The 24,016-nt window shown below is 43.4% G+C and overlaps 1 protein-coding gene across 2 annotated transcripts in view; it reads right to left on the bottom strand.

The window, feature by feature from the left end:
* Positions 1-24,016, bottom strand: part of mnd1 (meiotic nuclear divisions 1 homolog (S. cerevisiae)) — a 78,565-nt gene that overhangs the window by 15,863 nt on the left and 38,686 nt on the right. For both annotated transcript variants that reach the window (XM_063046253.1, XM_063046254.1), the window contains exons 5-6: positions 17,308-17,382; positions 5,847-5,961 (exon numbers count right to left, since the gene is read on the bottom strand). In XM_063046253.1, the coding sequence (XP_062902323.1) occupies positions 5,847-5,961; positions 17,308-17,382 (190 nt within the window). The remainder of the gene's footprint in view (positions 1-5,846; positions 5,962-17,307; positions 17,383-24,016) is intronic.

The following is a 24,016-nucleotide window of genomic DNA, read 5'->3' as shown; positions in this document are numbered from 1 at the left end:
CCTTATCAAATGTCAGGGTGAATATGATCATATTATGATCACCTTCCCTTAAGGGTTCTCTTAACTTAAAGTTCTCTTATCAATTCTGGTTCATTGCACAATATTCAATCCAGAATAACTGATTCTGTAGTGGGCTCAATCATGAGCTGCTCTGCAAAACCATCTAGTAGGCACTCTAGAAATCCCCCCTCCTGGAATCCAACACCAACCTGATTTTTCCCAATCTACCTCCATATTGAAATCACCCATGACTATTGTAACAGGCCCTCTTGGCATGAATTTTTGATCTCCCATTGTAATTTGTAGGCTGCATCTTTACCAACTGTTTGAGAGTCTATACAACTTCCATCAGGGTCTATTTACGCTTGTAGTTCCTTAGCTCTATCCACAATAATTCAACACCTCTTTCTAATGATTTGATTTCATATTTACCAACAGAGCAATGCCAACCCTCTGCCTTTCTGACTATTCTTTCAATACAATGTGTATCCTTGGACATTTAAGCTTCCTGCTATAATCTTCCAGCCATGATTCAGTGATGCCTACAACATCATACCTGCCAATCTGCAGCTGTGCTACAAGCTCATCTACCTTATTCCATAAACTGCACGCATTCAAACATTACACCTTCAGTCTGTACTCACCCTTTTCAATTTTGTCTGCCTTTTACGTTGCAACTTATACTGTTGACTGCAATTTTGCCCTATCAACAGTCTCTCTTCACTGAACATTGCCTCTGTTTGTAAACCAGCTAGTTCACCTTCAGCATTATTATCCGCCTTTCCTGTGATACATCTTGCATTGAAATATAGGCAGCTCAGGATACTAGTCACAACATGCTCGCCCTTTTGATTCTTGACTTCATCTGAGGTCTTACCAACATCTGCCTCCACAATCTCTTCACTAACTGTTCTCACAATCCCCCTGCAACTCTAGTTTAAATGCTACTGAGCAACATTAACAAACCTTCCCGCTAGGATATTAGTCCCCCTCTAGTTCAGGTGCAAGCAGTCCCTTCTGTACACGTCCCACCTTTCCTGGAAGAGAGCCCAATGATCTAAAGACCTCATGCACTCCCTCCTTAGCCACATATTAAACTGCAATCTTCCTATTTCTAGCCTCACTAGCACGTTGCATAGATAGCAATCCTGAAATCACATCCCTAGAGGTCCTGTCCTTTTACACCCAATTCCCTATGCAGAACCCCATCACTTGTCCTACCTATGTAACTGGTATGGACCATGACTTCTGGCTGTTCACCCTCACACTTAACAATGCTGAGGACTCAATCTGAAATGCCCCAGGAGGCAACATATCATTTGAAAATCTACTTCTTGTCCACACAACCTCCTAACCGTTCCCCTAATAAATTCCCTATCACCACAGCATGCCTCTTTTCCCTCCTCCTCTTCTGAGCCACAGAGGCAGACTCAGTGCCAGAGACCCAACCACTGTGAATCTATTTATTTATTACACATTGACATACAGCATGGAATAGCCCCAGCCATCTGAGCTGCACCATCCAGTAACTCCGATTTAATCCTTGCCTAATCACAAGACAATTTACCTACCAACTGGTATGTCTTTGGACTGTGGGAGGAAACTGGAGCACCCAGAGGAAACCCATGCGGTCACAGGGAGAATGCATAAACTCTTTACAGGCAGCTACATGAATTGAATCCACGTTGCTGTACTGTAAAACATTGGGCTAACTGGAGAGGGTTCAAAGGAGGCTCATAAAAATGATTCTGGGATTGAAAGGCTTATCATATGAAGAGCATTTGATGGTTTGGGCCTGCACTCACTGGAATTTAGAAGGATGAGGAGGGATCTTACAGAAACCTATGGAATGTTGAAAGGCCTAGATAGCGGATATTTCATATTGTGGGGGAGTCTAAGACTGGAGGACACCATTTCAGAATAGAAAGACGTCTACTTAGAATTATGAGGAGGAATTTCTTTAGCTAGAGTGTGGGGAATCTATGGAATTCATTGTCATAGGTGACTGTGGAGGCCAAATCATTAGGTATATTTAAGGCAGAGGTTGACAGATTCTTGATTAGTCACAGCATGAAGGGAGACAGGGAGAAGGCAGGAGATTGGGGTTGAGGGGGAAATGGATCAGACATGATGAGATGGCATAACAGACTCAATGGGCCAAATGGCCTATCTTAGATTGCTCTCCTTTGCTCACTTTCTTTCTAGTCATTTCCCTCCATAGATGCTGCCTGACCTGTTAAGTTCTTCCTGCAGTGTGTGTGTGTGTGTGTGCGCGCGCACACATGCCTCTACTCATAAAGTGCTCTGGTCAACCTGCATCTTGGGGAGGCTTGTCATTTTGACAGATTTACATGCATCCAAAGCTTCTATACACGAATGCTCCAGATGGCTCTTGATGTGGGTTGGCAACAGCACATGACAAATGTTGAGCTTTACCGATGCTCTCCACTAAAATCGAGGTGAGAAGACTGCAACTAGTGGGGTACTGTCTACACTGCCCCGAGCTACCTGCCAGCCTAGTCATCATATGGGAGCCCAAGCATGGGAGGATGAATTCTGGGCGCCCTCCCAAGACTATGGTCAACACGCTCCTAGAAGATAGCGGCGCGGCGAATGTAGATGATCTGAACACACTGATGAGGGAAAGGGAGAAGTGGAGAGTCCGTCATCATGCCTGACGCCGGCCCCCTAGGCCTGAGTCCATGTAGTAGTAGTAGTAGTAGTAGTAAAGCTTCTATGGAAAAGTACCTTCCTCAAATTTATGTATATGACAGAACTCCTTAAGTATAAAGTGAAATGCTCTAGCTCGCAGCAAATTGTGATATGTGACACAGACTGAGACTAACCACGACATCCCATTTCACAGTTAAGGCATGAGTTGGGATCACAGAGACATGGCTCCAGGGTGACCAAGGATGGGAGCTCAACATTCAGGGATATTCAATATTCAGGAGGGATAGACATGAAAGAAAAGGAGGTGGAGTAGCATTGCTGGTTAGAGAGGAGATTAACGCAATAGAAAGGAAAAACAATAGCCGGGAGGATGTGGAATCCACATGGGTAGAGCTGCATAACACTAAGGGGCAGAAAACACTGGTGGGAGTTGTGTACAGGCCACCTGACAGTACTAGTGAGGTTGGGGATGGTATTAAACAGGAAATTAGAAATGCGTGCAATAATGGAACAGCAGTTCTAATGGGTGATGTCAATCTACATATAGATTGGGTGAACCAAATTGGTAACGGTGCTGAGGAAGAGGATTTCTTGGAATGTATGCAGGATGGTTTTTTGAACCAACATGTCGAAGAACCAACTAGAGAGCAGGCTATTCTAGACTGGGTATTGAGCAATGAGTAAGGGTTAATTAGCAATCTTGTCGTGAGAGGCCCCTTGGGTAAGAGTGACCATAATATGGTGGAATTCTTCATTAAGATGGAGAGTGACATAGTCAATTCGGAAACAAAGGTTCTGAACTTAAAGAAGGGTAACTTTGAAGGTATGAGACGTGAATTAGCTAAGATAGACTGGCAAATGACACTTAAAGGGTTGTCGGTGGATATACAATGAGGAGCATTTAAAGATCGCATGGACGAACTACAACAATTGTTCATCCCAGTTTGGCAAAAGAATAAATCAAGGAAGGTAGTGCACCCGTGGCTGACAAGGGAAATTAGGGTTAGTATCAATTCCAAAGAAGAAGCATACAAATTAGCCAGAAAAAGTGGCTCACCTGAGGACTGGGAGAAATTCAGAGTCCAGCAGAGGAGGATAAAGGGCTTCATTAGGAAAGGGAAAAAAGATTATGAGAGAAAACTAGCAGGGAACATAAAACTGACTGTAAAAGCTTTTATAGATATGTGAAAAGAAAAAGACTGGTTAAGACAAATGTGGGTCCCCTACAGACAGAAACAGGTGAATTGATTATGGGGAGCAAGGACATGGCAGACCAATTGAATAACTACTTTGGTTCTGTCTTCACTAAGGAGGACATAAATAATCTTCCGGAAATAGTAGGGGACAGAGGGTCCAGTGAGATGGAGGAACTGAGGGAAATACATGTTAGTAGGGAAGTGGTGTTAGGTAAATTGAAGGGATTAAAGGCAGATAAATCCCCAGGGCCAGATGGTCTGCATCCCAGAGTGCTTAAGGAAGTAGCCCAAGAAATAGTGGATGCATTAGTGATAATTTTTCAAAACTCTTTAGATTCTGGACTAGTTCCTGAGGATTGGAGGGTGGCTAATGTAACCCCACTTTTTAAAAAAGGAGGGAGAGAGGAACCGGGGAATTATAGACCGGTTAGCCTAACATCGGTAGTCGGGAAAATGCTAGAGTCAGTTATCAAAGATGTGATAACAGCACATTTGGAAAGCGGTGGAATCATCAGACAAAGTCAGCATGGATTTGTGAAAGGATAGAAATTGGTTGGCAGACAGGAAGCAAAGAGTGGGAATAAACGGGACCTTTTCAGAATGGCAGGCAGTGACTGGTGGGGTACTGCAAGGCTCAGTGCTGGGACCCCAGTTGTTTACAATATATATTAATGACTTAGATGAGGGAATTAAATGCAGCATCTCCAAGTTTGCGGATGACACGAAGCTGGGCGGCAGTGTTAGCTGTGAGGATGATGCTAAGAGGATGCAGGGTGACTTGGATAGGTTAGGTGAGTGGGCAAATTCATGGCAGATGCAATTTAATGTGGATAAATGTGAGGTTATCCACTTTGGTGGCAAAAACAGGAAAACAGATTATTATCTGAATGGTGGCCGATTAGGAAAAGGGGAGGTGCAATGAGACCTGGGTGTCATTATACACCAGTCATTGAAAGTGGGCATGCAGGTACAGCAGGCAGTGAAAAAGGCGAATGGTATGCTGGCATTCATAGCAAGAGGATTCAAGTACAAGAGCAGGGAGGTACTACTGCAGTTGTACAAGGCCTTGGTGAGACCACACCTGGAGTATTGTGTGCAGTTTTGGTCCCCTAATCTGAGGAAAGACATCCTTGCCATAGAGGGAGTACAAAGAAGGTTCGCAGATTGATTCCTGGGATGGCAGGACTTTCATATGATGAAAGACTGGATCGACTAGGCTCATACTTGTTGGAATTTAGAAGATTGAGGGGGAATCTTATTGAAACGTAAAAAATCCTAAAGGGATTGGACAGGCTAGATGTAGGAAGATTGTTCCTGATGTTGGGCAAGTCCAGAACGAGAGATCACAGTTTGAGGATAAAGGGGAAGCCTTTTAGGACCGAGATTAGGAAAAACTTCTTCACACAGAGAGCGGTGAATCTGTGGAATTCTCTGCCACAGGAAACAGTTGAGGCCAGTTCATTGGCTATATTTAAGAGGGAGTTAGATATGGCCCTTGTGGCTAAAGGGATCAGGGGGTATGGAGGGAAGGCTGGTACAGGGTTCTGAGTTGGGTGACCAGCCATGATAATATTGGATGGCGGTGCAGGCTTGAAGGGCCGAATGGCCTACTCTTGCACCTATTTTCTATGTTTTTTCTATGTTTGATTGCTGTAGAATTTCCAGTGTCTCAGTGATGACCGCCTAGAACACCTGAGTGTGCTTTGAGAGGCCAAAGCAAACATGGCTTCTCTGAAACTCTCTGAAGATGAGGTCTTAGCAAGTACTTCCTGGACAAGATGATGTCACTGACACTACATTCATGGCACATGCAAAGGTGCAGGTACCTACTAAATGAATGAGACCATTTGGTCAAAAATAATGTTAGCTTCAGCAGACTCTGAGCAGTTTGTAAAGTGTTAACGGTGTATTTCATTGTATGAGCAGCAGATAAGCTGTTGCACAGAAACAGATTAGTTATTGAACCACATTACTCACTTGTTTCTTCTACAACTTCTGGGTCACATTCTTTGTATTTTTCCAATTCTGCTTTCAACTGATTCCTTTCTCGTTGAAGTTCTTCCAATTCTTTTGATAAAGCTTCACGATTTTCCTGTTGTTAAAATGATTAAATAATATATGCAGACTATTTCAATTCTACTGTTCCAAAACCTGTTACCGGTCCAGGATTTCCTTGAGGAATTTTTTCATCTCAAACCAACTTCAAGCAAACACTGGATGTGATACAATTAGAAGCAGCAGAGTCAAAAATATTGAACTCACTAGAACTTTATTGTGACTAATGATACAGATGCATGCAAAATTATTTAGTGCACTGCAAATTATTAAATGCATCCAACTAAAATTGCCCTTTCATCACTAATAAAACTGCCATAAAATATCCCCTCCTATTCCTTCCCATGACTCCAATCTCTTCCCCACCCAATATTTATAATCACGTATGAGTGGCGTCTACAGTCACCAATAAATGTAGATTTGGAGATGCGGACTTTCTGAGGGCCAGATTTCCCATAAACAACATTGTTTCACAGAGATGACAATCCATCACTAAAAAATAAAGAAATAGTGTGATTGGTATAGCTTCTCTATGAAAATGGAAAACTTTTGGATAAAAGACATTTATAAATGGCATGGTAGTGTAGCAGTTAGTTTAAACATTAACAGTGCTAGCTGTAAGAACCCCACTGCTGTCTGCAAGGAGAATGTACGTTCTCCTCGTGAACGCATAGGTGCTGTGGTTTCCTCTCACATTCCAGATATATGGTTAGGGTTAGTCAATAGTGGGCATGCCAGAAGCATGGCTCAGCACAGTCCTCACTGATTTGGTTTAACACAAATGACACACTTTATGGAATGTTTTGATGCATATGTAACAAACAAAGCTAATCTTTATCTTTAAAATTCAAAAGAACTATATATACTGAAATTCTAAAACCAAAAAATGCTGGGAACACCTGTCGGATAAATATAATTAACTTTTTTGGTTTAAGACTCCTTGTCTGAACTAAGAGCAAGCGAGCATAAAGTTTTAAATTGCAAAAAGAGTGGGGTGGGGGGGGGGAGATAGACAAGATCAACAGTTTATTCTCGTCTAGCTATCCTCCTTCCCCTCCCAGTACCTTTTCATTCTGGCATCTTCTCCTTCCTTTCCAGTCCTGAAGAAGGGTCCTGGCCCAAAACGTCGACTATTTATTAATTTCTATAGATGCTGCATGACTTGCTGAGTTCCTCCAGCATTCTGTGTGTGTTACTTTGAATTTATTCTCATTGCAGCCTTAGCAGTACCTTTGGGATATACACGGTGCCCAACCTGACCCACACCCTAACTACAAAATAACACTGAAATTCTCATTTCTTCCTTTGAGAAAATTCCTTGAATCTGACACACTAACCCGTTTCTCTTTCATTAGATGCTGCCCAATCTGCTGATTGTATCCAGCACTTTATTTTCATTTATAAAATTATAGTGAACATTTAATCAGGCTTTTTGCTTTGCATTGTACTGCATCAAGGATACATCCAGAGAATGAATCACAAAGGAAAATCTATTTCTGCTCCAAGTAGAACAGCTATATAAGGAATACAGGAAAAAAATAGTAATAATGATAACCATAGGGCATATGAAAATAAAAGAGCTACAGTCAAGAGGGAACTTCAGACTGGCAAAAGGCAAGTTGAGAAGATATTGCTGATAATGCTAACATTGACCCAAGAGAATTTTTCAATATTTCAATAGTAAAAGAAATGTCAAAGAGGAAGTTAAGTGTATTAGGAATAAGAGTGGGGTGTTAAATCATGCAGAGGATTTCTGGATCCCCAGAAATCATCCTGGGGATATGAATTGACAATAAACTGGACTGGTTAAAGAACACTGAGGCTATCTACAAGAAGGGTCAGAGCCGTCTCTATTTCCTGAGGAAACTGAGGTCCTTTATAATCTGCCGGACAATGCTGAGGATGTTCTACGAGTCTGTGGTGGCCAGTGCGATCATGTTTGCTGTTGTATGCTGGGGCAGCAGACACCAACAGAATCAACTCATTCGTAAGGCCAGTGATGTTGTGGGGATGGAACTGGACTCTCTGACGGTGGTGTCTGAAAAGAGGATGCAGTCCAAGTTGCATGCCATCTTGGTCAATATCTCCCATCCACTACATAATGTACTGGTTGGGCACAGGAGTACATTCAGCCAGAGGCTCATTCCACTGAGATGCAACACAGAGTGTCATAGGAAGTCATTCCTGCCTGTGGCCATCAAACTTTACAACTCCTCCCTTGGAAGGTCAGACACCCTGAGCCGATAGGCTGGTCCTGGACTTATTTCCTGGCATAATTTACATATTACTATTTAACTATTTATGGTTTAATTACTATTTAATTATTTATGGTGCAACTGTAACGAAAACCAATTTCCCCCAGGATCAATAAAGTATGAGTATGACTATGACTAGGAGATAGTGGATTCTCTTAACTCATATTTTATGAAGATGTTAGCAATATGCCAGAAAGTGTAGAGAAAAATAAGGTTCTTTTAAGTGATTTGGAGATCTTTAAAAGTGAGGTCCTGCTTCAATTGAAAAGGTGGAAAATGAATAAATGTCCATGGCCAGACAACATATATTCAAGGATACTTAGAGAGGTCTGTGGTTATACTGTATACACAAACCCCTAACATGTAATTTACAAGTCAGTGATGGACTGGAAACAGGCTAATGTTGTCCCGGTATATAAGGGTGATCGCACTGACTCTGGTAATGATAGACGAGTAAGCTTAACGTGTATCACAGACAAGATAATGGAAACAATAAAAAAAATGAGTTGGAAAAGCAGCTGATAAGAACAGGCACGTTAGCAGAAAACCAGCACAGGTTCAGAAAGGGGGAATTGTGTTTTACTAATATGCTGGAGTTCTATTTAGAGGCAAGTAAAATTTATAACAATAGAATGGTTGATATCATTTACTTGGACTTTCAGAAGGCTTTTGACAAGGTACCCCACGAGAGGTTAATAATCAAATTGCAGAAGGTAGGGATTCAGGACAAGGTGTGTGATTGGGTGTAGAATTGGCTCAGAAACAGAAAACAATGAGTTATGGTGAAAGGATCACTTTTATTCAAGGAGGAAGTTAAGTGTATTAGGAATACTTGCAGTGTAATAAATTATGCACAGAAGGACACAGCAGATACTCTCATATTTTGCTAAAAATATTCACCTGCGAAGATGTTAGCAATATGCCAATAAGTATACACAAAAGTAAGGTTGCTTTAAGTGACTTAGAGATCTTAGAAAGAGAGGTTCTGCTTCATCTGAAAAAATTGAAAGTTAATAAATCTCCAGGGCCAGTAAACACCCAAGGGTACTTAGAGGTCTGTGATTATACTGTATATACAAACCCCTGACATGTATTTTTCAAAATTCAGTGACTAGTCAGTGATTACAGGAAAGTTACTGCCATGTTACAGCATTGGCTGATTGGTAGAAGGCAGCAAATGGGAATAAAAGGATCCTTTTCTGGTTGGCTGCTAGTGACTAGTGGTGTTCCGCAGGAATCGGTGTTGGGAGCACTTTTTTTTATACTGTATTTCAATAATTTAGATGATGGGATAGATGGCTTTTTTACCAAGTTTGCAGATGATACGAAGATTGATGGAGGGGCAGCAAGTGTTAAGGAAACAGGTAGGCTGCAGAAGGTCTTAAAGACAGATTAGGAGAATGGGCAAGAAAGTGGCAAATGAAATACAATGTTGGAAGATACATGACCATGCACTTCGGTAGTACAATTAAACGTGCAGACTATTTTCTAACTGGGGAGAAAATCCAAATATCTGAGATGCAAAGGGACTTGGGAGTCCTTGTGCAGAACACCCTAAAGGTTAACTTGCAGGTGGAGTCGGTGTTGAGGAAGGCAAATGTGGTGTTGGCATTCAGTTTGAGAGGCACTGCTGAGGCCTCACTTTGAGTATTGTGAACAGTTTTAGGCTGCTCATCTGAGAAAAGATGTGCTAGCACTGGAGAGGGTTCAGAGGAGGTTCACAAGGATGATTCTGGGAATGAAAGGGTTATAATACAAGGAACATTTGATAGCTCTGAGTCTGTTCTCCCTGGAATTTAGAAAGATGAAGGGGATCTCACTGAAACCTTCGAATGTTGGAAGGCCTAGACAAGGTATATGTGGAAAGGATGTTTCCTATGGTGAGGGAGTTTAGGTCAAGAGAGCACAGACTGAGGATAGAGGGGCATACATTTAAAACAGAGATGCGGAGAAGTTTCTTTAGCAAGAAGGTGGTGAACTTGTGGAATTAATTACCACAGTTGTGGAGGCCAGATCGTTGGATGTATTTAAGGTAGAGCTTGATAGGTTCTTAATTGGCCACGGCATCAAAGGTCACTGGGAGAAGGCCGGAAAGTGGGGCTGAGGAGGGGGAATGAAAAGGATCAGCCATGATTGAATGGCAGAGTAGATTCAGTGGGCCAGATGGCCTAATTCTGCTCCTATGTCTTATGGACTGGTGAAATCCCTAAGGATTGGAAATAGGCTAACTCTGTCCTGGTATCTAAGAAGGGTGACCGCACTGACCTTGATAACTGTGGACCAGTAAGCTTACCATGTATCACAGGTAAGATAATGGAAACAGTAATAAAGAGGAAGAGGAAAAAGTAGTTGATAAGAACAGGCATATTAGCAGAAAGCCAGCAAGGGTTCAGAAAGGGGAAATCATGTTTTACTAATATGCTGGAGTTCCATGAAGAAGCAACTAAAACTTATGATAACAATAGAGAGGTTGATATCAATACTTGGACTTTCAGAAGGCTTTTGACAAATTACCCCACAAGAGATTAATAATCAAATTACAGGAGGTAGGGATTCAGGTTTAGGTGTGCAAATGGGTGCAGAATTGGCTCAAAAACAGAAAACAATGAGTTATGGTGAGAGGATCATTTTCACTCCTAGAAGATGTTAAAAAGGGGGTTCCACAGGGATCAGTTTTGGAGCCGCTGCAGCTTTTAATTTACATTAATGATTTGGATAAGAACGCAACAAGTAAACTAGTAAAGTTTGCAGATGACTCAAAATTAGGGACGGGCTGATAACATTCAGGCACCAGAATCAATACAGTTAGATCGAAACAAAATCCAGATGTGATAGATAGATAGATAGACATACTTTATTGATTCCGAGGGAAATTGGGTTTCGTTACAGTTGCACCAACCAAGAATAGAGTATAAATATAGCAATATAAAACCATAAATAATTAAATAATATGTAAATTACACCAGATGAAAATAAGTTCAGGATCAGCCTATTGGCTCAGGGTGTCTGACCCTCCAAGGGAGGAGTTGTAAAGTTTGATGGTCACAGGCAGGAATGACTTCCTATGACGCTCAGTATTGCATCTCAGTGGAATGAGTCTCTGGCTGAAAGTACTCCTGTGCCCAACCAGTACATTATGTAGTGGATGGGAGACATTGTCCAAGATGGCATGCAACTTAGACAGCATCCTCTCTTCAGACACCACCGTCAGAGAGTCCAGTTCCATCCCCACAACATCACTGGCCTTACGAATGAGTCTGTTGATTCTGTTGGTGTCTGTTACCCTCAGCTTGCTGCCCCAGCACACAACAGCAAACATGATAGCACTGGCCACCACAGACTCGTAGAACATCCTCAGCACAGTCCGACAGATGTTAAAGGACCTCAGTCTCCTCAGAAAATAGATGCAGGCAGATAAATGGCAGATGAAATTTAATATAAGTAGTGTAAATGTAAAATATAACATACAGGAAGTCGAAATATTAGATACAAATATGCAGTGGAAGGTATTGAGTTAGAAAGTGCACTGTATGAGAAGGGTTTGGGCATCCTGGTAGACATCATTATCAACATCTAGACAATGCACAGAAGCGATTAGGAAGGCTAATAGAATGTTGGGCTATATAATGCACTCAGTGAAGTTCCAAGTCTAGAGACGTTCTCTTTAAGCTGTATAATGCACTTGTGATGAGGCCACACCTTGAATACTGTGTACAATTTTAGTCACCATATTGTGTGAGGGAGGTGAAGGCACTGGAGAGAGTTCAGAGAAAGGCAACTAGACTCATTCCAGGTCTGCAGGGTATGAACTATGAAGACAAATTAAATCTTCTTAGCCTAAGTAGATGTAGAATAAGAGGAGACATAATAGGTGTATTCAAAAATCATTAAGATATAAGTAAGGTGGATGCCAGCTGCTACTTCAAAATTAATCCATCAATGAGGACACAGGGCCATGGGTGGAAACTGGTTAAAGGGAGATTTCAGACTAACATCAGGAAGCATTTCTTTATACGAGTTGTGGAGACATGCAACAAACCACCTAGTTGTATAGTTGAGAGTAGTATTTTAGAGACTTTCAAATATAAACTTGATAGTTATTTCACACACTATGTGAATAGGAATTCGGCAAGCTTTATTGGGCCGAATGGCACGTTCTTGTCAAAAACTTTCTGATGTTCTAAATGAGGACTCTGAACCATACCTGGGGCACACTAGAGAAGATGGCCAAGGATCAACAGAGATGGAGAACCTTCACTGCTGCCCTAAACACCAACAGCGTAATGGGCAATAAGAAACTGTACCTCCCTCAATTGCAGGACTCTGCAGGGAGTGGTGCAGACAGCCCAGTGCATCTGTAGTTGTGAACTTCCCATGATTCAGGACATTTACAAGGAGAGGTGTGTAAAAAAAGGCCCGTAGGATCACTGGGGACCCAAGCCATCCCAACCACAATCTGTTCCAGCTGCTACCATCTGGGAAGAGGTACCACAACATAAAAGCAAGGCTCTGGGACAGCTTCTTCCATCAGGTCATCAGACTGATGAACTCACGCTGACTTGAGTGTACTCTATATTACACTGACTGTTCTATTTATTATAAATTACTATGATTGCACATTGCACATTCAGATGGAGACGTAACGTAAAGATTTTTACTCCTTGTGTATGTGAAGGATGTAAGAAATAAAGTCAATTCAATTCCACACACACACAAAATGCTGGAGGGAATTGGCAGGCCAGGCAGCATTTATGGATAAAAGTACAGTCGATGTATTAGGCCAAGATCCTTTGGCAGGACTGGAGAAAAAAAGATGAGGAGTAGATTTAAAAGGTGGGCGAGGGGAGAGAGAAGCACAAAATCATAGATGAAACTGGAGGGGGAGGGATAAAGTAGATAGCTGGGAAGTTGATTGGTGGAAGAGATACAGGGCTGGAGAAGAGGGGAGGTCTGATAGGTGAGAATAGAAGGCCACGGAAGAAAGAAAATGGGGGAGGAGCACCAGAGGGAGGTGATGAGCAGGCAATGAGATAAGGTGAGAGACAGAAAAGGGGATGGTAACTGGTGAACTAGAGGGCGGGGGGAGCATTATCGGAAATTCGAAAAATTAATGTTCATGGCATCAGGTTAGAGCCTTCCCAGACGAAATACGAGGTGTTGTTCCTCCAATCTGACAGTGGCCTCATTGCAACAGTAGAGGAGGCCATGGACTGACATATCAGAGTGGGAATGGGAAGTGGCCATTGGGAGACGCTGTTTTTTATTGGCAGTCGGAGCATAGGTGCTTGGTGAACGGTCTCCCAATCTATGTTGGTCAACCAGAAAAGGCTCCCTTTATTCCCACTCACTCCCTCCTGCATGTCAGCCATTCCTCTATCCATGCCAGTATCTTTCCTGTAACATCACAGGATTTTTATCTTGTGTGGCACCTTATCAAATAACTTCTGAAAATCCAAGTAAATGACAACTACTATCTCTCCTTTGTCCACCCTGCTTGTTACTTTCTCGAAGAACTCTAATAGATCTTTTCAGGCAAGATTTTCCTTTACAGAAACCATGTTGACTTTGTATTTTATCATTAGTCTCCAAGTACCCCGAAATCTTTTCCTTATTAATTGACTTCAACACTTCCCCAATCATTAAGATTAGGCTAACTGGCCTATAACTTCCTTTCTTTTGCCTTCCTCCCTTCTTAAAGAGTGGAATACCTTCCAATAATTTTCCCACCATTGGTGTCAGACTCACCAGTTTATAATTTCCTAGTTTATGTTTAGGGCTTTTCTTAAACAATGGAACAATGTTGGCTACCCTCCAATCCACAGGTACCTCTCCAGTCGCAAAGAATGTTTTAAATATCTCTGCAGGGGCTTGGCAATTTCTGCATTTGCCACCCACAGCGTCTGAGGGAACACTTTACTGGGTCCTTGGGATTTATCCACCCTGACGTGCCTCAGAACAGCAACACCTACTCGTCTGTAATGACGTGCCTCAGAACAGCAACACCTCCTCGTCTGTAATCTGTATAGAACTAGCTAAGATAGACTGGCAAATGACACTTAAAGGGTTGATGTTGGGTATGCAATGACAAGCATTTAAAGATCGCATGGATGAACTACAACAATTGTTCATCCCAGTTTGGCAAAAGAATAAATCAAGAAAGGTAGTGCACCCGTGGCTGACAAGGGAAATTAGGGATAGTATCAATTCCAAAGAAGAAGCATACAAATTAGCCAGAAAAAGTGGCTCACCTGAGGACTGGGAGAAATTCAGAGTCCAGCAGAGGAGGACAAAGGGCTTAATTAGGAAGGGGAAAAAAGATTATGAGAGAAAACTGGCAGGGAACATAAAAACTGACTGCAAAAGCTTTTATAGATATGTGAAAAGAAAAAGATTGGTTAAGACAAATGTAGGTCCCCTACAGACAGAAACAGGTGAATTGATTATGGGGAGCAAGGACATGGCAGACCAATTGAATAACTACTTTGGTTCTGTCTTCACTAAGGAAGAAATAAATAATATTCCGGAAATAGTAGGGGACAGAGGGTCCAGTGAGATGGAGGAACTGAGGGAAATACATGTTAGTAGGGAAGGGGTGTTAGGTAAATTGAAGGGATTAAAGGCAGATAAATCCCTAGGGCCAGATGGTCTGCATCCCAGAGTGCTTAAGGAAGTAGCCCAAGAAATAGTGGATGCATTAGTGATAATTTTTCAAAACTCTTTATATTCTGGACTAGTTCCTGAGGATTGGAGGGTGGCTAATGTAACCCCGCTTATTAAAAAAGGAGGGAGAGAGAAACCAGGGAATTATAGATCGGTTAGCCTAACATTGGTGGTGGGGAAAATGCTAGAGTCAGTTATCAAAGATGTGATAACAGCGCATTTGGAAAGCGGTGAAATCATCGGACAAAGTCAGCATGGATTTGTGAAAGGAAAATCATGTCTGACGAATCTGATAGAATTTTTTGAGGTTATAACTAGTAGAGTGGATAGGGGAGAACCAGTGGATGTAGTATATTTGGATTTTCAAAAGGCTTTTGACAAGGTCCCACACAGGGGATTAGTGTGCAAACTTAAAGCACACGGTATTGGGGGTAAGGTATTGATGTGGATAGAGAATTGGTTGGCAGACAGGAAGCAAAGAGTGGGAATAAACGGGACGTTTTCAGAATGGCAGGCAGTGACTAGTGGAGTACCGCAAGGCTCAGTGCTGGGACCCCAGTTGTTTACAATATATATTAATGACTTAGATGAGGGAATTAAATGCAGCATCTCCAAGTTTGCGGATGACACGAAGCTGGGCGGCAGTGTTAGCTGTGAGGAGGATGCTAAGAGGATGCAGGGTGACTTGGATAGGTTAGGTGAGTGGGCAAATTCATGGCAGATGCAATTTAATGTGGATAAATGTGAGGTTATCCACTTTGGTGGCAAAAACAGGAAAACAGATTATTATCTGAATGGTGGCCGATTAGGAAAAGGAGAGGTGCAATGAGACCTGTGTGTCATTATACACCAGTCATTGAAAGTGGGCATGCAGGTACAGCAGGCAGTGAAAAAGACGAATGGTATGCTGGCATTCGTAGCAAGAGGATTCGAGTACAGGAGCAGGGAGGTACTACTGCAGTTGTACAAGGCCTTGGTGAGACCACACCTGGAGTGTTGTGTGCAGCTTTGGTCCCCTAATCTGAGGAAAGACATTCTTGCCATAGAGGGAGTACAAAGAAGGTTCACCAGATTGATTCCTGGGATGGCAGGACTTTCATATGATGAAAGGCTGGATCGACTAGGCTTATATTCATTGGAATTTAGAAGATTGAGGGGGGATCTTATTGAAACATATAAAATCCTAAAGGGATTGGACAGGCTAGATGCAGGAAGATTGTTCCCGATGTTAGGGAAGTCCAGAACGCAGGGTCACAGTTTGAGAATAAAGGGGAAGCCTTTTAGGACCGAGATGAGGAAAAACTTCTTCACACAGAGAGTGGTGAATCTGTGGAATTCTCTGCCACAGGAAACAGTTGAGGCCAGTTCATTGGCTATATTTAAGAGGGAGTTAGATATGGCCCTTGTGGCTAAAGGGATCAGGGGGTATGGAGGGAAGGCTGGTACAGGGTTCTGAGTTGGATGATCAGCCATGATCATACTGAATGGTGGTGCAAGCTCAAAGGGCCGAATGGCCTATTCCTGCAACTATTTTCTATGTTTCTATGTTTCCTCTGACAGAGAGGAATAAAATGATCTATTCCAGTGGTCCCCAACCACTGGGCCGTGGACCGGTACCAGGCCGCAAAGCATCTGCTACTGGGCCGTGAGGAAACGATATGAGTTAGCTGCACCTTTCCTCATTCCCTGTCCCGCCCACTGTTGAACTTGAACATAGGGTTGCCAACTTTCCCGTATTTGCCGGGACATTCCGTATATTGGGCTAAATTGGTTTGTCCCGTATTTCCCCCGCTAAGTTAGAGCGTTCCTATGAAACCTTTAGTGCCGAAATGGCGTGAAGCGAATAAGCAATTACCATTAATTTATATGGGAAAAAATTTTGAGCGTTCCTAGACCCAAAAAATAACCTAACAAATCATACCAAATAACACATAAAACCGAAAATAAATAACATTAACATATAGTAAAAGGAATGATATGATAAATACACAGCCTATATAAAGTAGAGATAATGTATGTACAGTATAGTCGAGAAGATGAAGGCAAAACCGATTTGTGGGGGAAAAAAATCGGCACGTGAGCGCATGCGCACACAGGTGCCCGCGCAATGCTTCATGGTCATGGTAGTCCTTCCTGGAGTAAAGTGTCCCGGGATTTGACTGCTACTTTTGTCCCTTATTTGGGAGTGAGCAAGTTGGCAACCCTAACTGTAAAAGACATGTTGAGGTGAGTTTAACCCTACTTGGACACCCCCCCCCACCCCCCGGACGGCCGCTTGGACACCCCCCCCCCCACCCCCCGGACGGCCGGTCCACAAGAATATTGTCAATATTAAACCGGTCCGCGGTGCAAGAAAGGTTGGAGACCCCTGATCTATTCTGTATCAATTGTGCCAAGCTAAATATTAAAATTGGTATCAATTTAATTTTTGTCTTTATAAACTGTAAGTTCCATATAAAACTTCTTACTGTATTCTGACGTCCTACTTTGGCTTTCTCAATACCTAGATGCAAACTTTGTTTCCTTTCAGTTCCTTCAATAAGCTGGAAAGAAAAAAAAGAAAATCACCAAATTTATGAAGTATGTTTATTTACAAATATGATTAAGTTTTAAGAAGAAATAACTTTCACTGCACCATAATGCAATGACCCAAAACAGACACAATGTAGATTGAGTCAACGGAGAGAATATCTGGCACGTGCCTGTCTGGATTTGACATACTGTTGAGTAGAACCAGTATCACAAATACAGTTCCTCCAGTATTTCGCATGTGAAGCACTTGCAGCTACTACGATGAAGTCATAGTTCGAATTACTCCTGTCTAAGCAAGGATCTGGACCTGCTACATTTTGCCCACTACCACAACAGGTCTACAGCAGACAAATCTCACTGGCTCTCCACCTGACTTCGGTCTACCTGGACAACAGCGATACAGCTGTTGTTTATCAATTACAGCTCAGTGTTTAACACTATCTTTCCCTCAGTACTTATCAACAGGCTTTAAAACCGGGGTCTACAACTGGTTCCTTGACTTCCTCATCATAAGACCACAGTCAGTGTAGTTAATAACATCTGTTAATGTTAATAACAGATCATGTCGTAACCAACATAGGCACACCTCAAGGATGCATACTTAGCCCACTGTTGTGCTCTCACTAAACTCAGGACTGTGCGGCTAGGCACAGCTCGCAGAGCTCAAACACCATCTATAAATTCGCCAATTACACCACTGTTGCAGGCAGAATCTCAGATGACAAGGAGTTGTACAGGAGTGAGATAGATCGGCTGTTTGAGTGTTGTCACAACAACAACTTTACACTCAATGTCATCAAGGCCAAGGAACTGATTGCAGACTTCAGAAAGAAGTCAGGAGAGCACACACTAGTGCTTATTAAGGGATCACCAGTGGCAAAGGTGAACAGCTTCAAGTTCCTGAGCATCAACATCTCAGAGGATCTATCTTGCCCAACATGTTGATGCAATCATAAAGACACACACTCAACATTTTATTAACAGCTTCTTCCCTTCTGCTATCAGATTTGTGAATGTTTTACAAATCCATGAACGTTACCTCACTATTCCTCTTTTGCACTCTTTATTTCTTATTGTAACTTATAATAATTGTTTATGCCTTGCACTGTACTGCCGCAACAAAACAACAATTTTCACCACAATTGTCAGTGATAATAAACCTGATTCTGATTATGAATATTACAGAACGGCACTGGTCCTTCGTCCCATGGTGTTGTGCCAAACTAAATAACTGAAATGTCTAACTAAACTCACTCCTCTACCTCTATAAATGCTCATATCCCTCCATTCTCTGCACATTTATGTGACTATTGTTACGTACCCCGTAACTGGGTTGCCAAACCAGCAGAAATGGATCACTCAGTTGGAGTCTGGAGTACTAGAACTAAGAAAGTTTTATTAAAGAAACAAGCAACACAGTAATCGAAAGGATAATAAATGCAACAATTCAACAATGATAACCACACATGTGCACAGAATTAAGATAACAGCATCAAACAAGCTCTATCGTTGTCTAGGGGTAAATGACCAATTTCAAAATGACTCAAAGTTCAGTCCAGTTTGTAGTTCAGTTCGCAGTAATCGTTGCCATGGCGATGGACAAGGTGGGGGAAGAGAGACAGAATAGGAACAACTGATCATTCAGAACACTGCTTCACTCACAGACCAGCGGGATGGCTCACAAACAGCATTTGGGCGGGTCCTTGGTGATGTCACCTGAGGTCACCGACTGTGACCCCTCCTCCAGATGCGGTCGATCCTCTGCAGTGAACCCGGCACCCAGGCAAGGGCGGACACACACCGGGTTCCCGCTGATCGTACCTTTCCACCCTGTGCGTTGTCCGGTACTTCTCACCACTCGTGAGAGGCGCACCGCTTCCAGGGTCTCGTTACCTCGGGTGGCGTGTGTGTCTGTCTTAGCGAACCTGTCCCTTTTTATCCCCCTGCTGGGGTATCGCCTGTCCATCACTTCAAACAGTTCAGGGTTCAAAGGGGGGAGCCGCTCCAGACAGCTCTTCCTCCCACATCCCTTCATTACACATCTCCAGACGCTGCTCCATTGTTCCTTATCTCTCCTTCCCCTGAGGGCAGGTGGCAGACCAACTGCTGATGCCACTGATGCTAGCCCAGGCCAGCAAACATCTTAATTTTATGTGTATTCTCGTAACACTATCCAAGAACTTTCTGAAAGATCCAATATTCACTTTATTGTCAAAGTATGCATGTACAATACAACTATGATATTTGTCTTCTCCAGACAGCCATTAAATACAAAAAGACCATAGGTGTTGATGAAAAACAAGACATCAACTTCCTCCCCCAACCCTGGTTCAATAAAGAAAAGAAACAAAAGTCACGGACCACAAAATCCCCCTCCCTCACAGAAAAAAACTGCAACAATAACAGCTCCTGACCCCCTCACTTTCTTCTACTTTGCATCTCATTCCATTTTCTCAGGTTCCCCATCTCTGTTGTAGAGGACTGTCCAGACGCAGGAGAAATGTTCCCGCGCAGGTCCGATAAAGAGCTTTAAAAAGTAAGTCCCATAAAAGAGGGGTACCGTCTAGCAGAGTGGCAGCAGTTGTCGTCAGAGTGGTAAGGCTTTGGCTCAATGGGGCTTCAGTGAGAACAGGTGGAGGCAAGTTCATTCCTTATTTCTTCTTTATTTAACTCTTGAGAGAATAGGGGGTTTGTCTGCAGAGACAGTGTTCTCTTCTGGGTGACAGATGTGCAATATCTGGGAGAACACCACCCTCCCCAATGGCCACATCTGCACCAGATGCATCGAGCTGCAGCTCCTTAGAGACCGAGTTAGGGAACTGGAGCTGGAGCTCGATAACCTTCGGCTTGTTAGGGAAGAGGTAGTGATAGACAGGAGCTACAGGGAGATAGTTACCCCAAGGCTACATGAGACAGATATATGGGTCACCGTCAGGAGAGGGAAGGGAGAATGTTAGATAGTGGAGAGCAGCCCTGTGGCCGACCCCTCAACAATAACCACTGCACTGTTGGGAGGAGGGGGAGCGACGGGACCTTCCTGGGTAAGTTAGAGCGGCTGTGCCTCTGGCACTGAGTCTGGCCCTGTGACTTAGAAAAGTAGAGACAAAAGAGGATGGCAGAAGTAATAGCAGGCTCTATAGTTGGGCAATTCTGTAGGCACACAAAAAGAAATATGGATGGCAGTTTTCCTCCCAGGTGCCAGGGTCCATGATGATTCTGAACGCATCCACAATATCCTGAGAAGGGAGGGTGTGCAGCCAGAAGTCATGGTACATATTAGAACCAATGACATAGATAGAAAAAGGGAGAAGGTACTGCAAAAAAGAATACAGGGAGTTCAGAAGGAAGTGGAGAAGCAGGACCTTAGTAATCTCAGTATCACACACAAAATGCAGGAAGAACTCAGCAGCACCTTGTGGAAAAAAGTACAGTCAACGTTTCGGCACAAAACATCAACCGTACTTTTTTCCCAATAAGATATTGCCTGGCCTGCTGAGTTCCCCCAGCATTTTGCGTGTGGTGCTTGCATTTCCAGCATCTACAGATTTTCGTTAGTAATCTTGGGATTGCTGCTTATGCCATGTGACAGTGAGGATAGGAATAAAATAAGGTGGCAGATAAACGCAAACATGAGGAAATCTGCAGATGCTGGAAATTCAAGCAACACACACAAAAAATGCTGGAGAATGCAGCAGGCCAGGCAGCATCTATAGGAAGAGGTACAGTCAACGTTTCAGGCCAAGACTCTTCGTCAGGACTAACTGAAAGAAGAGATAGTAAGAGATTTGAAAGTGGGAGGGGAACAGGGAGATCCGAAATGATAGAAGACAGGAGGGAGATCGATGGAACTAAGAGCTGGAAAGTGGATTGGCAAAAGGGATATGAGGCTGGAGAAGGGAGAGGATCATGGGACGGGAGGCCGAGGGGGAAAGAAAGGGGGAGGGGGGAAAATCCCAGAGGATGGGCAAGGTGTTATAGAGAGAGGGACAGAGGAAGAAAACATAGAAAACATAGAAAATAGGTGCAGGAGTAGGTCATTCGGCCCTTCGAGCCTGCACCGCCATTTATTATGATCATGGCTGATCATCCAACTCAGAACCCTGCACCAGCCTTCCCTCCATACCCTCTGATCCCCCTAGCCACAAGGGCCATATCTAACTCCCTCTTAAATATAGCCAATGAACTGACCTCAACTGTTTCCTGTGGCAGAGAATTCCACAGATTCACCACTCTGTGTGAAGAAGTTTTTCCGAATCTCAGTCCTAAAAGGCTTCGCCTTTATCCTCAAACCGTGACCCCTCGTTCTGGACTTCCCCAACATCGGGAACAATCTTCCTGCATCTAGCCTGTCCAATCCCTTTAGGATCTTATACGTTTCAATCAGATCCCCCCTCAATCTTCTAAATTCCAACGAGTACAAGCCTAGTTCATCCAGTCTTTCTTCATATGAAATTCCTGCCATCCCAGGAATCAATCTGGTGAACCTTCTCTGTACAAGGATTCTATGGCAAGGATGTCTTTCCTCAGATTAGGGGACCAAAACTGCACACAATACTCCAGGTGTGGTCTCACCAAGGCCCTGTACAACTGCAGTAGTACCTCCCTGCTCCTGTACTCGAATCCTCTTGCTATAAATGCCAGCATACCATTCGCCTTTTTCACCGCCTGCTGTACCTGCATGCCCACTTTCAATGACTGGTGTATAATGACACCCAGGTCTCGTTGCACCTCCCCTTTTCCTAATCGGCCACCATTCAGATAATAATCTGTTTTCCTATTTTTGCCACCAAAGTGGATAACTTCACATTTATCCACATTAAATTGCATCTGCCATGAATTTGCCCACTCACCCAACCTATCCAAGTCACCCTGCATCCTCTTAGCCTCCTCCTCACAGCTAACACTGCCGCCCAGCTTCGTGTCATCCACAAACTTGGAGATGCTGCATTTAATTCCCTCATCCAAGTCATTAATATATATTGTAAACAACTGGGGTCCCAGCACTGAGCCTTGCGGTACTCCACTAGTCACTGCCTGCCATTCTGAAAAGGTCCCATTTATTCCCACTCTTTGCTTCCTGTCTGCTAACCAATTCTCTATCCACATCAATACCTTACCCCCAATACCGTGTGCTTTAAGTTTGCACACTAATCTCCTGTGTGGGACCTTGTCAAAAGCCTTTTGAAAATTCAAATATACCACATCCACTGGTTCTCCCCTATCCACTCTGCTGGTTACATCCTCAAAAAATTCTATGAGATTCGTCAGACATGATTTTCCTTTCACAAATCCATGCTGACTTTGTCCGATGATTTCACCGCTTTCCAAATGTGCTATTATCACATCTTTGATAGCTGACTCCAGCAGTTTCCCCACCACCGATATTAGGCTAACCGGTCTATAGTTCCCCGGTTTCTCTCTCCCTCCTTTTTTAAAAAGTGGGGTTACATTAGCCACCCTCCAATCCTCAGGAACTAGTCCAGAATCTAACGAGTTTTGAAAAATTATCACTAATGCATCCACTATTTCTTGGGAAAAAAGGGAGAAAAGAAAAAGGGGGAAAGAGAATAAATAAAAAAATAAATAAGGGATGGGGTACAAAGGGGAAGTGGGGCATTAACGGAAGTTAGAGAAGTCAAAGTTCATGCCATCAGGTTGGAGGCTACCCAGACAGAATATAAGGTGAGGTTCCTCCAACCTGAGTGTGGCTTCATCTTGGCAGTAGAGGAGGCCACGGATGGATATATCAGAATGGGAATGGGACATGAAATTAAAATGTGTGGCCACTGGGAGATCCTGCTTACTCTGCTGGAAAGAGCGTAGGTGTTCAGCGAAACGGTCTCCTAGCCTGCGTCGGGTCTCGCCAATATATAGAAGGCCGCATCGGGAGCAGCAGACACAGTATATCACCCCCGCCGACTCACAGGTGAAGTGTCGCCTCACTTGGAAGGACTGTCTGGGGCCCTGAAGGGTGGTGAGGGAGGAAGTGTAAGGGCATGTGTAGCACTTGTTCCGCTTACAAGGATAAGTGCTGGGAGGGAGATTGGTGGGAAGGGATGGAGAGACGAATGGACAAGGGAGTCACGTAGGGAGCGATCCCTGCAGAAAGCAGAAAGGGGCGGGGGAGGGAAAGATGTGCTTAGTGGTGGGATCACCGGAATAGTCCAGGTAGCTGTGAGAGTCTGTAGGCTTATAGTAGACATCAGTCGATAAGCTGTCTCCAGAGAGAGAGACAGAAAGATCAAGAAAGGGGAGGGAGGTGTCAGAAATGGACCAGGTAAACTTGAGGGCAGGGTGAAAGTTGGACGCAAGGTTAATGAAGTCAACGGGCTAGGAGTCTGTTTCGCTGAACACCTACGCTCTGTCCGCCAGAGAAAGCAGGAACCCCCAGTGGCCACACATTTTAATTCTACATCCCATTCTGATATGTCTATCCATAGACATGGGGCAGGGGGTGATCTGTGCAAAAGGGACAGGTTGCACTTGAATCCAAGGGGGCCCAATATTCTTGCGGGCAGGTTTACTAGACCTGTTGGGAGTGGTTTAAATTAAATGGCAGGGGGGTGGGAACCAGTACGATAGACCTGAGGATGAGCCAGCAGATTTACAAGTAGATGGTGGACGTAACATGAATATAAGTAAGAA

This window comes from Mobula hypostoma, chromosome 4 (assembly GCF_963921235.1).
Source record: "Mobula hypostoma chromosome 4, sMobHyp1.1, whole genome shotgun sequence".
NCBI classification, from domain to species: Eukaryota; Metazoa; Chordata; class Chondrichthyes; order Myliobatiformes; family Myliobatidae; genus Mobula; species Mobula hypostoma.
This window is presented reverse-complemented; position numbering and strand designations above follow the sequence as displayed.